Raw genomic sequence first — 16,508 nt, 5'->3', positions numbered from 1 at the left:
TTTTCAAGAAAGGTCATTTTTAGGACAAGAAATCCAAAGTTTAAGCCAAACATTGCACTAATGTGTGTAACATTAGTGTAGTTCTCTAAATTTGTACGTCAAATATACACTTTACATAAGTAAAGACACAATCAAACCCACTTATCGAGTTTTTCTGAACGTGATCATTGAATAGAATAGAATAGAATAGATTTATTTTCAAAATTGGATACAAGGTATCACTTATTGACGTCACATAACTTAAATCTAATTATAACTACTACCGCTTCCAAAGCGCATGTGTAGAAGAAGCGGCGGAACAAATTGAGTCAGATGTTTGGTAAATGACAATTACTAAACTACCTGACAATTCTAAATCGACTTGAACTGAATTCTTTTTTACAAATTGAGCAATTAGTTAGTACCTATATTCCTATTTATGAAAAAGATTAGTGAATATAAGAAAAGTGCGACTAAAGTCGAACATGTACCGACGCCCTAAAGTCAGAAGTCCGAAGACATCTCAATCCAATAGTTGGAGGAGGAATGTTATGTGCAATTGTGCATGCCGTTTTTTACTGTCAAAGTTGCAGAAAAAGTTGAATGACTAGACTTCTAGCAGCTTAAGAAATATTACTAGGCAACATATAGATACTAAGTTTATGATGATTAGAAGCGCCAGACCAGATCTCTGGGCTAAGATGTAGACCTTCTGCCCCCATAGTATGGCACGCGCGACGCCGTTTTAATCGCGCGATAAACTATCCCTGTCCCGTTACACGTCACAAATAAACCAACGTTAGTTTTTCGCGCGATAAAGACGACATAGCGCGCGTCAATCTATAGGGACTGGAGGTTAAACTGATTGTAGCCTGAAGTACTAATACTAAGCTTTTCAATGTTAACATACATACATATGTTCACGTCTTCACAGAGCCAACAGTCTTGAAAATACTGAATGGCCACGTTCAGCTATTTGGCTTAATGATAGAATTGAGATTCAAATAGTGACAGGTTGCTAGCCCATCGCCTAAAAAAAGAATCCCAAGTTTGTAAGCCTATCCCTTTCAATATTAATCACTACATAGTATAAAACAAAGTCGCTATTTTAGTCTGTTAGTCTGTATGCTTAAATCTTTAAAATTACGCAACTAATTTTGATGCTGGTTTTTTGTAACAGGTAGAGTGATTCAAGAGGAAGGTTTTTATGTATAATAACATTTATAATTTTGCACCCGGGGCGGGTCGCTAGTAGTTGATAAAACTCACTTTAGCGTCAGTGGAAGCGCTGGAGCGCCTCCTGGGGCGCGGCTCGTGGTGCGCGGCGAGGTGCGCGGCGCGGCGCGCGCGGTCGTGCACCTCGCGGCACGTGCGCCGGATGTCGAACACGTACCGCCGCCCTAACGTCGACGAGTCGTTGAATATGGACGCTATTGTGCCCTGGAACAAGGTATATATGGATTAATATGTATATAACAAAATCGAAATAAAAAGGACAAGGGACTACTTGATTGACGTATCACAACCTAAACTAGTCTAGAGATGAGAAAGGGTTATGGCTTCATTTTGGTGTATTAAAAAACAAGTTCCCAAAAATCCCACGGGATAGCAAATATTTTTTTCATTTCACTCGTAGCTCGGGAATACTTTCATATTTTTTTTACTTATACAGGGTGACTTTTAATTCAATTGCATAAATTTAACTGTTAAATCCTTCTAGATTTATCCTTTCGATGAATACATCTAAAGGATATTTGAAAACGTTAAAAGAAAAATATCGGTGCATATTTAAGAAAGTACGAAAAAAAATTAAAGTATCAAAATCCACGATCCTAAATACGTCATATCACCCCGGCCGGCGGAAAAGCGACGCGTAAGATTCAGAGGTCAACAACACAATTCATTCAGCTGAGCGATCTCGACAACTCTGTTCTTTACTTGATCTTGATACTAGAAAAATAATTTATTTTTCAGACATTTATTTACATGTTTAGTTTTTGTAATTTCTTTTTGTAGTATTGGTCTTTAATAAAGCGTGTGACGTATTTTTTGAGGGTTTTTTAAATGTGAAAATGATGACGTTAATTTTAAATAAAAATAGGCTCAAACGGCTCAGAAGCATGGGTATAGTCTATGTTTAAAAGGATGCAGTTGTTTTAAATGTCATTCTGTATAAACTATAATAGTATACTTTTTATATATCAGTGAAAAGATATTGACATTTACTTTTTTTTAATTGAGCAACATAAAGGCCGGCGTTAGCAAATTCCATGGCAATTACATATATTCAAAGTAATTATTGTGAAATACGATGAAGAATAATAAACATTATATAGAATAACAACCGGTATGTGATGCGTGTCATTGGTATGGTATTACCAGGAAAGAATACAAATGTTGATAATTAACAATAATTATTTATAAACTATTATTTATAAACTATGTAACCACATATTTTAATCTCATTCAGTAAGGAAAAGTTTAATTGTACCAGAAACGTAAAACGAGGAGTGGGATAAAAAATCAAAATGGCCACAATTTTATTGAATTTGATTCGCAAAAACAAAATTTTGGAATGAAAAAGAAACAGTAAATGGAACATCTTATGAACCGGAAACATAGACAATAAAAATACTAACGAATGAACCATTTATTTGTACGATTTTTTTTTTACTTATACGTAGTACTTGTATACTTGATACGTCAAGTCACGCCCCCAATACAGAATACATTATTACGGACTAAAAGTAACGAGTTCTGTGAATAAATTATGTTAATAACAATTTGTTTATGAGAATTTTGCAGTTGTATTGGATTTTTTTTATTTTTAATGATATATTTGATATCCATTACTTATTGTTAGCGGTCTCGAGTTTTTTTTTTAAATCAACCCCTTAAATACAAAAATGGGGGTGAAAGTTTGTATGAAAATCACTCTTTTTCTTCCGTTTTCTCAGCTAAACCACTGGGTCTAGAGGCTTCATAGGTATGAAGGTTTCATATTATGTGCTCCACTATGAGAGGATATCCCAAAATCCCACGGGAACGGGAATAAACGGGATTTTTCGCATAACGCGGACAGAGCCGCGGGCGTCTTCTGGTTTAAAACAAATAATACCTTATGGCCTCTGTGGCGCAGCGGTAGAATGCTTGTCTGTGACACCGGAGGTCCCGGGTTCGAATCCCGGCCAGGGCATGATGAGAAAAGAACTTTTCCTGATTGGCCTGGGTCTTGGATGTTTATCTATATAAGTATTTATTATAAAATATAGTATCGTTGAGTATCTCGTAACACAAGTCTCGAACTTACTTCGAGGCTGACTCAATCTGTGTATTTTGTCCCGTATACATTTATATTAATACCTTCAAATCCCTGATGAACTGCTCCGTGACGTCACTCCTGACAGTCTCGCAGCAGTAGAAGGCGTGCTTCTCCGTCACGGCGCGGTACAGCGCGGCCGCCTGGCCGGACGTCGCCATCTTGACGTGCAAAGTCGCCTCGTTCCCTTCGCTGGTGACGTATGAGAGCTGGAAGATGCGTCGGAGTGGTTGTGCGCGGTTGATAGCTGTGTATGGGATGCTGGAAGAGAAAATATTTATTATATTATCATTAAAGAAGAGAAAATATTTATTATACCAGTGCTGTGTGGTTCCCGGCACCATTACAAAAAAGAATAGGACCACTCCATCTCTTTCTCTTGGATGTCGTAAAAGGCGACTAAGGGATAGGTTTATAAACGTAGGATTCCTCTTTTAGGCGATGGGCTAGCAACCTGTCACTATTTGAATCTCAGTTCTATCATTAAGCCAAATAGCTAAACGTGGCCATTCAGTCTTTTCAAGACTGAATGGCCACGTTTAGCTATTAGACCCGCAAGGATACACGGCTAGCGTTTAGACCCGCAAGGGATATAGACGTGACCATATGTATGTATGTATGTATTATCATTATCTTTTACGTTAGTCCTAAACTCTAAGGAGAGGAGCAAGGCGCGCGCCCTTTGAATGGATTGAATAAGACATCGTAAGTAAACGACTCCCGCCTGACCTCCGCATCCTTTGCAAGGTTAACCTAACTTGTATGGTAAGATCATTATTGAATGTCCCATACTGATTTAATTACATGCATGGTCTTTGCGAAGGAAATATGCAGAGATCGTGGCAAGTGGAAAGAGGTAGTCTCTGCCTACCATCAGGTTTATACACCCAGCTAAGACTTACTCGTAGATGTGAAGACTGTTTTCCCGCTGTTTTTAAAACCTACCTAAATAAAGTGTCATGTCTAATCTCTTACTTAATCTATGAAGTACACTTTTATTGTTTTTGTAATCTTTATACCGCTATAAAAATGTTTACACCTTTTCTTTTACAAAGTACTTATTTACGTGAAAATTCCGGTTTATGAACTTGAACTTTTAAACTTCACCGTAATTAACTATTTACGACTTACTTTAACCTGGGAATTTTTCAACAAAACATCATTTTTGTACCAACCACAATAATTTTTTGACATTTTTTTTTGTAATTATGTTCTTTTAATTTTATTATTTAGTTTTTTTTAATACTGTTGGATAAAAAATCTTCGTCATTTTCAGTCGGTATCGTAGAAGGCAAATAAAGAGCAAATACTAGGTTGATAGCTGATTATAAATAAAAAAATGTTACAAAAAAGAGTTATTTTAAGTTATTTTAGCAGCAAGTCAAATTTATAGTTAAAATAGTCACCACAGCCAATTTATGAACCCTAAAAGAACTCTGTTCTACAAATTGAGTATGAGTACGAGTATTAACAAGCGTTTAGTGTTATTGTAAATGACTAACGTAGGTACTATGTCAATACTACTCGTAAAAACATCAAAATATTCTTTTATTTCTTATAAGTATATCTGTTGACCTTGGAAATAATATATTTAAAAAGTTAAAAAAGATTGACAGGCTATTGTTATTCTACATTTCATAGCTCGTTTTGATTTCAACTTGATTCATTAGTCAGTTTTTAATACGCAGTTAACATAGATTTTCTAACTGCGTATTGTATGCTAAATTATTAACTTTAATTTACATTAATTTGTCACGTTATTTTTGAGCTTAGTACACATGTTTTCGATGACACATTTCGTAATTGATTTCATGACTTTGCTAGTAATAATATACATAGTTACTTGCATAAATTATAGATTTTCTTGCTGTTTAAGGTTTTCGCAATCAATGTCTTTATACGATTTTGCCGAATTGAATACACAATTTTCGAAACCAAAGCAGTTTATGGCATGTTTAGAAGTTAAGCAGTTTTTTCGTTCGATTTTACAAAGACATAGGTAGATATCCAACTCCAGTAGGTATCTAATAACGATGTATGTTTTTCTAAAAACGTGCTTTTGAACTATATTTTTCTTTTTGTCAATATCCATCTGAGAATCAACAATTATCTAAAAATATTGTAATTTTTTTCCAACTTACCTCTGTTTTTCCACACCAATCTCTTGCTCTCCGTTGCACGCTGGTCTATACACCACGATCCCATGAGGCCCCACTCCCACGCTGGTGCTCAGCCGACACCCACACCCCCCCACCTTCTGCCCACTCGCCAGACAACCCACTGTATCCCCACCATCTATCTCCTGCTCATCCCTAGCTCTGGGCTCCTCAACTTGTCTATGGTACAACAAATGACTATACAGATTATGAGCGTTGTTACTCTGTGTCACCGGCTTGCAGAAAAACAATTCTTCGCCAAACGATTCTAAATTCGAAATTTCTTTCAATACTCTGTATTCCGCCTGCGATTCCCTCATGCCAGCTAATTCGCAATGATACTCTATGATTTTGTCTATGTGATCCTCAGGTTTCTCGCCTTGTGGTCCTATTTTTTCGCATTCTTCGTAAATGTGCATCGGAGGTACATCGGGGTCGCAGTCCCCTGTTTCTGCCTGAGCTATGTAAGCTACAATGCGTCTAGCGACTTCAAGATCTGCGACGACCAATCTTCCTTCAGTTAGATCGAGTTTGGCGTGGAGGTAGAATTGGTGGCGTGTGGGTTCGTTGATAAGAAGGTGCGGTGGCACCCAGAATTTAACTCTCAGGTCTAATCGCCCTCCGGATATTCGGTGAGGGTCTAACGGGTTTCTCAGGTTAAGCCACCTCGATGGACCGGAGGCGGGGCTCACACGGAGTCCGAAGTAGTCAGCTTCAGCGCCAATCTCCAATTTTTCGCAGACCTGTAACAACAGAAAGGTATTTTTAGAATTATTCCTTTTAAGCTTTCATACAATAACAATACATGATCACGCACCTCTTTCCAAAGTAGCAAAATTTAATCTCTGCCGGTCTACTTGCCACGATCCTTGCATTTTTATTTCATATAAAGTTATCATTCTGTTCATGCAAGCTCATTTTAAAATGATACAGTTTTTGTAATGCTCAAAAATGTAGCTTAAGCCCATGACTCGCTTATTTTTTGTGAATACAGGAACCTACAGGAACAATACTTTTAACCGGGATTAGAATTACCACAAATTATTATCTTCAATGAATAAGAACATCAGAATTTCTAAAATATTCATGTAACCGCATATAAATAATCCAATAGTGCATGACCTGTTTCGAAATTCGCATTACAATTATCAGTAATAAATAATGTTGTATATAATTAAAAAGTGTATGTTATATAATTTCAAATCAAAACTGACCACTTAAAATTTAAAACATAATTATAGTCCATTCTCAATTGACTTGCCTTAAGATGCTGTAAAGAAATTTTGCAATGTGAAAGCGTTTTTGAAGCCTATTATTAGTTACGTTTTCAAATCTGGATCTTAGTATGTTACTAAAGTCGTATCTTTAATATATATTAATTCGGCATAAAGGAACTAGTTTCTTTTGATAATATCTACAAATTATCTGTAATGTAGTTTATTCATTTCTGAACTTTATAATACCTTTGATCTAACAGCGTATTTCTTAAAAGATGTCCTTATTGATTCACTTACTCATTCAGATAGATAAAATAGATTTAGTGATTACTGATTAATGCCAAACGGTTCCCGGCACCAATATAAAAAGAATAGAACCACTCCATCTCTTTCCCTATGATGTCGTTAAAGGCGAGGCTAGCAGCCTGTGACTATTTGAATCTTAATATCATTAAGCCTAACAGCTGAAATTGGCCTATCAGTCTGTCAAGGCTGCTGACTCCGTCTACCCCGCAAGGGATTCATTACTGAATCTGTTACTGAGTTAGGTAATCTGAATTAAATCAAGTGGAAAAGGTATTCATTTAATGAGTACGTATGTGTTGTGTATGAGTCTGATATTAAAATGGAACAGGCAACTGAAGAATTTATACTAGCGAATTGATACGAGTATTTTCAAAGTTTAACTTTGTAAACAAGTGTGACTCAGAGCGTTTTACGAGTGTTTGTTGTCACATTACTTCGAAACATGTCGCAGAAATTATTATTTTTATTTAATGAATACTGTTTGTGTTAATATAATTTTTTTTTATTAATGTATTTAAACTTTATTGAACCAAACCTAATGCCATAAGACATTCCCTGCTGGTTATTTATAATTGAGAATTAGTTAGTTACCTTTGCTTAAAAATAAAAATATAAAAAAAAGCTTAGTGCCTGTGCAAAGGATTACACAGGCACCAAGCTTTTATTTAAAAAACTAATTCATATTTGAAAACCAAATAAAAATAAAACGCCACAAGAAGTTATTTTTAACTAACTATTTTCAAAATAAGAGCTCCTCTATTGATGATGAAAATAAACATACGACTTTTAATGTTGTAATAACTGTTCATTGTTTTCTCAAATTGTTTTTATTTAGATCGTAACATACTCTTACTACAATACTCGTATTGATTATCTGATTGTAATATCATGTGTCAATGAATGACTCTATCATTGAGATGGAATATCAACTTACATAAATAGTAGGTATGTAATCATTTTCTGAATTACATATACAAGTATGTAAGTGTATTTGCACAAGGATGGACTGTTAAAAAAAACTTTTATATACTTGAAGTCGAACCTTTGTATGTACCTATTTTTATTCAGAAAAATTAGACCATTCGTTTTTTGAATTATTCAATTTGTATAAAGAGAAAAAACAATAAGCAATATTTAGCATTAATCATAGACATGTAATTTTTTTTTTACAATTACACGTCTCACATTGCAGTATTGTTAAACATTGTTTAAGTTAGGTATGTGTAAGTTCCTAAAACATGATACTTTTCTAAAAATAAGTAGGTATCTGAACATTGTTGAACAAGCCTTTGGTAATGTTTGCGAAATTAATTGTTAGTTTAACACTAATGTCTTTTGGCTAATAACACTTACTTAGGTAGATATATTTTAAAGAAAATCATGACCATGTATCATGTAAGTACTCCTTACATAATACGATCATTTAATTTTAGACTTCGCACATCGGGGAATAAAAATTATTTGCGTTAAATGTTTATACTTATTTTTATAGATTTTATCATTCATTGATTATGTTCCGCGAAAATACATAAATTTGTATATGCACATGATAATAAATAATATTTTATTTATTTTTATTACATTAAAAATATATAGCTAGATGTATCGGGATGGGACGGTTTTATAGATTGTAAAGGAACAATCAGTGAAAAAGAGCATTAATTTAGATTTCATTATAAAAAATGGGCTACTGCGATAACCGTTAAAAAGTTAAGAATTTGGATGAAGCGATCGCGGCCAATGGAAAAATATATTGTATTAATTAGTCTCTGCATGCTCCGCCGAGAATAGAACATGTTTTTTTATATATATGTATATTAAAACTTTATTAAGTACAATAGGTGAACTTCATGCTAATAGCATTCTCTACCAATCATATACCATATAAGTGAAAAAATTCCAAATTTGTCGAAGCAACCAGGTTAAAAAAAGTCTGTCAATAGTTTGTTGAACATGTGTTTTCAATTAGTGTAAATGAGTTGAAACCCATCACGCATAAAAGACGTGCTGTTTATCATATCATGCAGATTGCACGCTAAGAGGCATATGATAATGTTAGTTATGAGAACTAATAAATATACATATACGGTACAAATTACACAGATTGAACTAGCCACGAAGTAAGTTCGAAACTTGTGTTACGAGATAGAACTTAATGATAACTAAATTTTATTAAAAATTATAAAAGTACGGGTAATAGTCTTTATTCAATATATATCTACCTACCTCATAAGGATGGGGTAGACAGATTAAAGTCACCAGGCTCGAAAGTCACGTTCAGATTTGTGGTGGAATTGTGATTCAAAGATATGACTGGTTTTTTTGACGAATTTCGAGTTTTACGGGAATATATTTTGTACTAAGGTACATGCTTATATTTTAATAAAAGTCAATTAGAATATAAATAAACTACCGGAATAACATTTTGTCAAGTCCAATAACAAACAAAAATTCTAGTTGATTGAAAATAATGTACGATTTGGACTTAGTACCCGAATGAGTTAACAACTAATGGCTTTTTTGCTCGGAACCTTGTAATTATGGTTAACATCAGGGGAAGTACAGTTTTCTGCGAAAAGCATTTACCTTGACTGCCGTGCTGATGGGGCATTGACCAATTTGACTGCCTCGCTTAACTTGTTTTTGAGGTTCCGTTTTTGGGCAATTTCATCAAATTTTTACATACATACATACATATAATCACGTCTATATCCCTTGCGGGGTAGACAGAGCCTACAGTCTTGTAAAGACTGATAGGCCACGTTCAGCATTTTTGGCTTTAAGATAGGATTGAGATTCAAATAGTGACAGGTTGCTAGCCCATCGCCTAAAAGAAGAATCCCAAGTTTATAAGCCTACCCCTTAGTCGGCTTTTACGACATCCATGGGAAAGAGATGGAGTGGTCCTATTCTTTTTTGTATTGGTGCCGGGAACAACACATCAAATTTTTCTTTGAGTAATTTTTATAGAGGTCTTAACAGAACTCTCTCCTCTCTACCGAGAGATGAGGCTGGAACCGAAACTAACGCCAGGAGAAAGACCTAAGTGTGAAACTACAAAGTTTCAAGTTAAAACAAGGGTTGTCAATGTTTAGATAAACTTTGATGACTGACAACCTTGGCAATTGAACTAAAAAAGAAGAAAAATTAACTATCTGAGCCTTTATTTTAGTTTCATCCTTCTTTGGGTTTTTTTGTCTAATAATACTAAAAATTTAGCTTAACATTCATAAGTCTGAATTAAAATTATGAGCCGCAACTGAAGAAACGCATTTTCTGTTTGTCTTTGAAAACAAAACTTCGAAACAAGAAATGGACGGAATGGAGTATTCTATAAGGAGCCGGGTTCACTGACCCATCTTACAATAGCAAACCATTGCAAACCTTAGTCGCAAACTGGTCGTGAGTGCCTTCGTTTTTCTTTTTTCGGAGTCAGAGTAGTACCACAGAATATAAAACAGTATCAGGTAGTAATACCTACATACAAATAATCAAATCTTTGTCCCTTCCACAGCCAACAGTCTCGAAAAATACTAATAAGACTTTTTCAGCTGTAACGCCAAATTATAGGATTGAGATTCAAATAGTGACAGGTTGCTAGCCCATCGCCTAACAGAAGAATCCCAAGTTACTTACGCTTTGATGGACTTGGTAATACCTACTTAAGACTTTAAATGCAGTTTATTCTTAACATACAAGGTGTCTTTAGAAACACCCATATCTTAAGAATAACTGAAGTACCTACCAAGTAAAATAGAACATTAAAATTATCTACAGATAAAGAACAGTCTTAAAACAGACTCCGCGCGCATTTGATGGCGCCATTTCTAAGCGAAATCATACATAAATTACTTTCTCATTTTCCTACATGTTTTCAAAATAATAATCTCTAGTCCTAATCGATTTAGTATCGATTCAGTCGTTACGTCGCATATTCATTGTTTTTCTACGCAGTAGGTAGTTTGTTACGTTGACGACTTTTTGATGTGATTTTAACAATGTTGTTCTAACACAGCGCCTAAAAGCGTTATAACTTTACTTCTTGTAACTATAACTAACTCATTCCGTATAAAGGGTGTTTAGTGAGCCTTTCTTAAAGTAGACAGTCTTCATACCTCACCAATGTCTTTAATAATGGAAAGTCGATCTTTTTTTGACTCAGATATTATAGGCATTCAGCTGAACGTGGCTTTTCAGTCTTTTCGAGAATATTTGCTCTGTCTATCCATTAAATGTTAAAGACGTGATTTATTTAATGGATGTATAAGTTCTATGCACTTAAATCCTGTTCTTAGCTAAAATTATTAAACTGCATCTATACCTGTAAAATAACATTTGTTTCTGCATCTTCCCGGACTGAACTCGACAAAGTAGATGTAACAAAAGTAAAAAAATCCGTTGCAAAACCGTAAATCAGAGACGAAAGCGTCCCAACAGCCAGATGTTTTCTCTCTATCCCCCTCTAACGGCTGAGTACGTCTCGCTCTGGCGTTGAGATCACGCATCTCCCGCGTGAATCTACACGCAACGCATACGCAGCTAGTGGTAAGACAAATTATACATTTCATACAAAATATGTATCTACTAGAGGCCGCCCGCGACTTTGACCGCATGGAAACCATATCAATCCCGCGGGAACTCCGGGCTAAAAGTAGCCTTTATGTTATTCTGGGTCTTCAGCTACCTACATACCAAATTTCATCGTAATCGGTTCAGTAGTTTTTGCGTGAAAGAGTAACAAACATCCATACTGACATCCTGACATACTCACAGACTTTCGCATTTATAATATTAGTAGGATTTACCTTTTTATTTTATAACTTGTCGTTTTAGACTAATTCTATTTTTACTATAGAGTGGTATTATTTACTTACGTATGTAGATAACAAAGTACCACTCTAAAATAAAAGTGAAGGGACATGTAAACGTGACCGTATGTTTGTATGTATTACATACACTTAAAGTCAACTTAAGGTTCAACAGTACGGCTTAAAAAGGGAATTATTTAAGAATTATGTGGCGAGTGGCAGATAAGTTTTAGCTTATACGTATTTTTATTTATCTAAACTACCTATATTGCTATTAAATTAAATTTGAAATATTCATGTACTTATACAGAAATCATCAAAGAATGACAAACACAATTACGTTACGTAACAGCTTATTGTAACCTTTGTTAGTAATTTATTCTCAATAAAAGTTTCAGTTTATGATTTTAACCTTGTTAACCTTAAAAATAACAAACAGTTTTTAATACTTTTTAAGTAAGTACCTACATAACATAAATTAAGCGAATAGGTAAGTACTTAGTTCCATGTGGTTCCCGGCACCAATGAAAAAAGAATAGGACCACTCCATCTCTTTATTTATTTATTTATTTAGGTACACCAACAGGTTACATGAAATAAACTTTCCCATGGATGTCGTAAAAGGCGACACAGGGATAGGCTTGCAAACTTGGGATTCTTCTTTAGGCGACGGGCTAGCAACCTGTCACTATTTGAATCTCAATTCTATCATTAATCCAAATAGCTGAACGTGGCCATTCGGTCTTTTCAGGACTGTTGGCTCTGTCTACCCCGCAAGGGATATAGACGTGACCTTATGTATATATGTATGTAGGTAAGTACTTAAAGAGTAACATAACCATTTAACTCTTTAAAAGTAAGAACATTAGTACTTAATCACATTGTAACCGAAACTTATTGAAAATTTGAGTCGGTAATAAGTAGGTCTCGTGGCAGAACATGTGGGCGAAGATAAGGTTACCATACCTTATATAACAACAGAAAAATATAAAAAATGTATGTAGGTACTTATGATAATCGAGAAATAAGTAGTACGTTTTTAGAAATCGCTTTTTGTATAAATTTTATTTTTTTAAGCTACTTCTAAAAAAAATATACTTTTTTCGTTTTTTTTTCAGGAGATCCAGTATCTAATTTAATTATGTCGCACGTAATAAATATTTTCTGTAAACAAAATAATAAGGTGTTTGCTATTTGCTCCATCGCAATTAGGTCTCTCTTATCAACGGCATAGAAAATTTAATTGTCTAACATATTAATTACCTATTATAATGTATAACAGAGAGTTTCCACAGGACATCGACCTATTCTAGATAGATAATGGACCTAAATTTTGTTGGTTTCTTCTCCATTGTTAGAAGATTAAACTCTAAGACTTCAGTAATTAAGTTCATTTTTATTATAAATGTGATGATCGCCTTCGGCCGCGGCTTGGCATTTGCAAGTTACTTATAATTATACGCTAGCTGTGCCTGCGACTTTGTCCGCGTGGAATAGTTATTTTGGGCATCATTGAAGCCCTAAATGATGAATAATTTTCCGGGTATTTTTTACATTTTCCATAATTTATTTGCTCCTTATAGTTGCAGCGTGATGTTATATAGCCTAAAGCCTTCCTCGATAAATGGTATATTCGACGCAAAAAGAATTTTTCAATTCGAACCAGTAGTTCCTGAGATAAGCATAACATCCCCACATTATCTTTTATAACAATAATCTTATTAGTTAATAATTTATTTTAAGGCTAAGGCGGTCTGCTTGTTCCTTAAATATTAATTTAAGTCACAAAAATTTATTAGGATATTAAATAATTAATATACATACACATAAAATAAAAAAAGATTATTAACATGAACAAAGTCACAAAAAAAATTACGCGCAAATATTCTGTTATTGATAAGTTAACTATTCTTAAGTAGGTGGTAGGTAAATAATATTTACCTGATATGAAGTTGTTATGTATAAAGCAGGAACTACGCAGCGGTCAAATCGTACAAAACAATGAATAATTTAAATAACTTTATATGGATTAACATACTTAAGTTATTAAATAACTCACGCCTCTTTCGGAAATGAATGCAAAGACTGCTTCAGAATAGAATAGTTTTCAAAATTGGATACAATGTATCACTTATTGTCGTCACATCACTTAAATCTAATTATAACTACTACCGCCTTCAAAGCGCATGTGTAGGAGAAGCGGCGGAACAAACTACACTGCAGCATTTTCATTGGACGTCAATTTAAAAATATAGATCTTTTAAATCTAAATCATGGACGAATGCACATTGTCTACATTAAAAACATGAATTAATGAACATGACATGAACTTCTTTTCACAATCCTTGCAAACTTCTTTTATATCTATTGTCTCTTGTCGGTTTAGGGTACACTCTTTACCAAGTTTTTCAGCTAAACATACCAGATTGTATCTACGCCTTTAAAGTTCATAGATGAATTTAAGAAATCTGGATATAAATATGAAAACGAACCGTTTCAGTCCAATCGGATCGATTGAGGCCAATCCGGCGCAGAAATAACTTTAACGATTGCATACAGACATGAAATGTGTATTTTTAAAACAAATATACATTCTGGTAAGATACACTTGACTCTTGTAAAGAAATCTTATACATTTATAATAGGTATAAAATCCGTAAAAATAACCTAGGTACCTATCGTAATTTTTGTGTAGGTAAGGATTAAATAAATAATATGAGATTATCTTGAGCTATTTGTCAACCATAAATAAATCAGTTGATCAAATAGCTGATGGTATAAAACATGTGTAAACAAAGCGATATCTATTCGTCCTTCATAAAATTTCAAATAGGTATCTAGTTACCAAAAATATTGCGCATTTTACGACGCCATTTTGTAAATTTTTGCAAATGGCCGCCTGCGTGTGAACATGTTTGACTTGTTTTGATTGTTGTGCACTTTTGTTTTACTTGGAATCTTGAAATTTAATTCACAAATTCTTTTAGGTATATTGTGTTTATTTAGAAATACGTATATTAAATCGAAATTTTTATAAGTACATAGAATCGATAACATTACTTGGCTACAAAAATTATTCAGCAAATGAATAAAAATAAAATACGGATCTTCGAATAAGTAATAAATAGTTTAATGCAACGCGAAAGATCAAAATCAGTAAGTTATACCAATAAAGAAATTAACTTTCCTAGAAGCAGAGTAGTATCTAGAAAAAGCTGAAATATATTTTTATAAATAAATTTAATTAGTTTATAAATATGCCAAGATAACGACATTTGGAAGGTTATCGGGCGAAAATATAACAACGACCTGCATTCACAATTAGATAACGTGATAAAATAAAACAGAACAAATATGTTTTTCAGCCTGTTTTCATGGCATATCGTAGGATTGGATTATTGAGTATTATACCAAGATAATAGTTTAATAATCTTCCTATTAGATAAATACCAACGTAAGATAAGAAAATTAATAACATCATATAGGTACCTATGTACCTACCTGATACAAAATAAATCAATGTTATATTCATTCATTCATATAATCACGTCTTTATAATATATCCCTTGACATCTATATCTGGCGTAGACAGAGGCAGCAGTCTTGAAAGACGGAAAACAGTAACAGGTTGCTAAATGAAGAATCCCAAGTTAATAAGCCTATCCCTCAGTCGCCTTTTGCGACATCCATTGGATAAAGATACTCCATCTGTTATAGGTCCTCTTCTTTTTTATATTGCCGAGAACCATAGGGCTCTACAGGGAACCACACGACAATAAATGTAACATGCTATAGGAAACAAAACTTATGATAAATATTTATCTTAATATCATACACCGCAGTGATGTTTTCAACAATGCAATGACTTATCATTGATCTTCGATTTATTTTCATTCCACGCACGGAAATCTATTGTTCTAATACCGCCAAAAATATTAACATAATACTATCCTTGTACGTGTTTGAAATATATTATTATGTACTTTCTGGTTTTACTTAAAGGTACCTACTTACCTAAGTACCGTTAACTTACTTTTAATTATATTGTAATGTATTAATGCCATGCCATGTAAAAATATACGATCTCAGCCTTTAATTGAAACTAATCTGAAGTACATATTATAAGATATATTAAATAGAAAAAAAAATAATTTATTATTTACATACTTTTAACCACATTTGTTTTTATTTCGACTAAAAAAGTACCTACTAATGTCAACTCATTAAATAAAAATGATTATACCAATAGTTAGTAGTAGTTAAGATTTTACCGTAAAAGAACCTTTTGGTTGCCAGCCAAGATTCCAATGATTTTTAACTTGGCTCCAAGTACTTATAAAATCCTAATGTAATAACTTGTAGAAAATAATAATTGGAATTTTGTGCCATAAGTAAAATAAAGAAAAAAGAACGAAGCCTATTTTAATTTTAAATTTTCTTTTTTGCAAAGCAGATGTTTTTCCTTATTTTGAGAATTTGAGCAAATATTTTGTAACAACAATACTTTTAATGTTTCGACAATCCTTATAGAAATGACATCATTTTATAAATATATGTTGTAGGTATATTATAAATATCATTATAAATTGTGGTAGCTACACAAGTGATATCAAGAAAAAAATATTTGCAGATAAAGAATAATGATTTAAATTATTTGACAATTCTATCTCTGTCCCATGGATGTCGTAAAAGGCGACTAAGGGAATGGCCAATATATTTGGGA

General features: G+C 33.6%; 1 protein-coding gene across 1 annotated transcript in view; it reads right to left on the bottom strand.

Moving 5' to 3' along the window:
- The window catches only part of LOC106138011 (E3 ubiquitin-protein ligase MYLIP), a 28,554-nt gene that overhangs the window by 2,413 nt on the left and 9,633 nt on the right, over positions 1 to 16,508 (bottom strand). The window contains exons 2-4 of the mRNA XM_013338982.2: positions 5,440 to 6,197; positions 3,343 to 3,559; positions 1,249 to 1,419 (exon numbers count right to left, since the gene is read on the bottom strand). Of these exons, the coding sequence (XP_013194436.1) occupies positions 1,249 to 1,419; positions 3,343 to 3,559; positions 5,440 to 6,197 (1,146 nt within the window). The remainder of the gene's footprint in view (positions 1 to 1,248; positions 1,420 to 3,342; positions 3,560 to 5,439; positions 6,198 to 16,508) is intronic.

Source organism: Amyelois transitella, chromosome 24 (assembly GCF_032362555.1).
Source record: "Amyelois transitella isolate CPQ chromosome 24, ilAmyTran1.1, whole genome shotgun sequence".
In the NCBI taxonomy this organism is placed as follows: domain Eukaryota; kingdom Metazoa; phylum Arthropoda; class Insecta; order Lepidoptera; family Pyralidae; genus Amyelois; species Amyelois transitella.
This window is presented reverse-complemented; position numbering and strand designations above follow the sequence as displayed.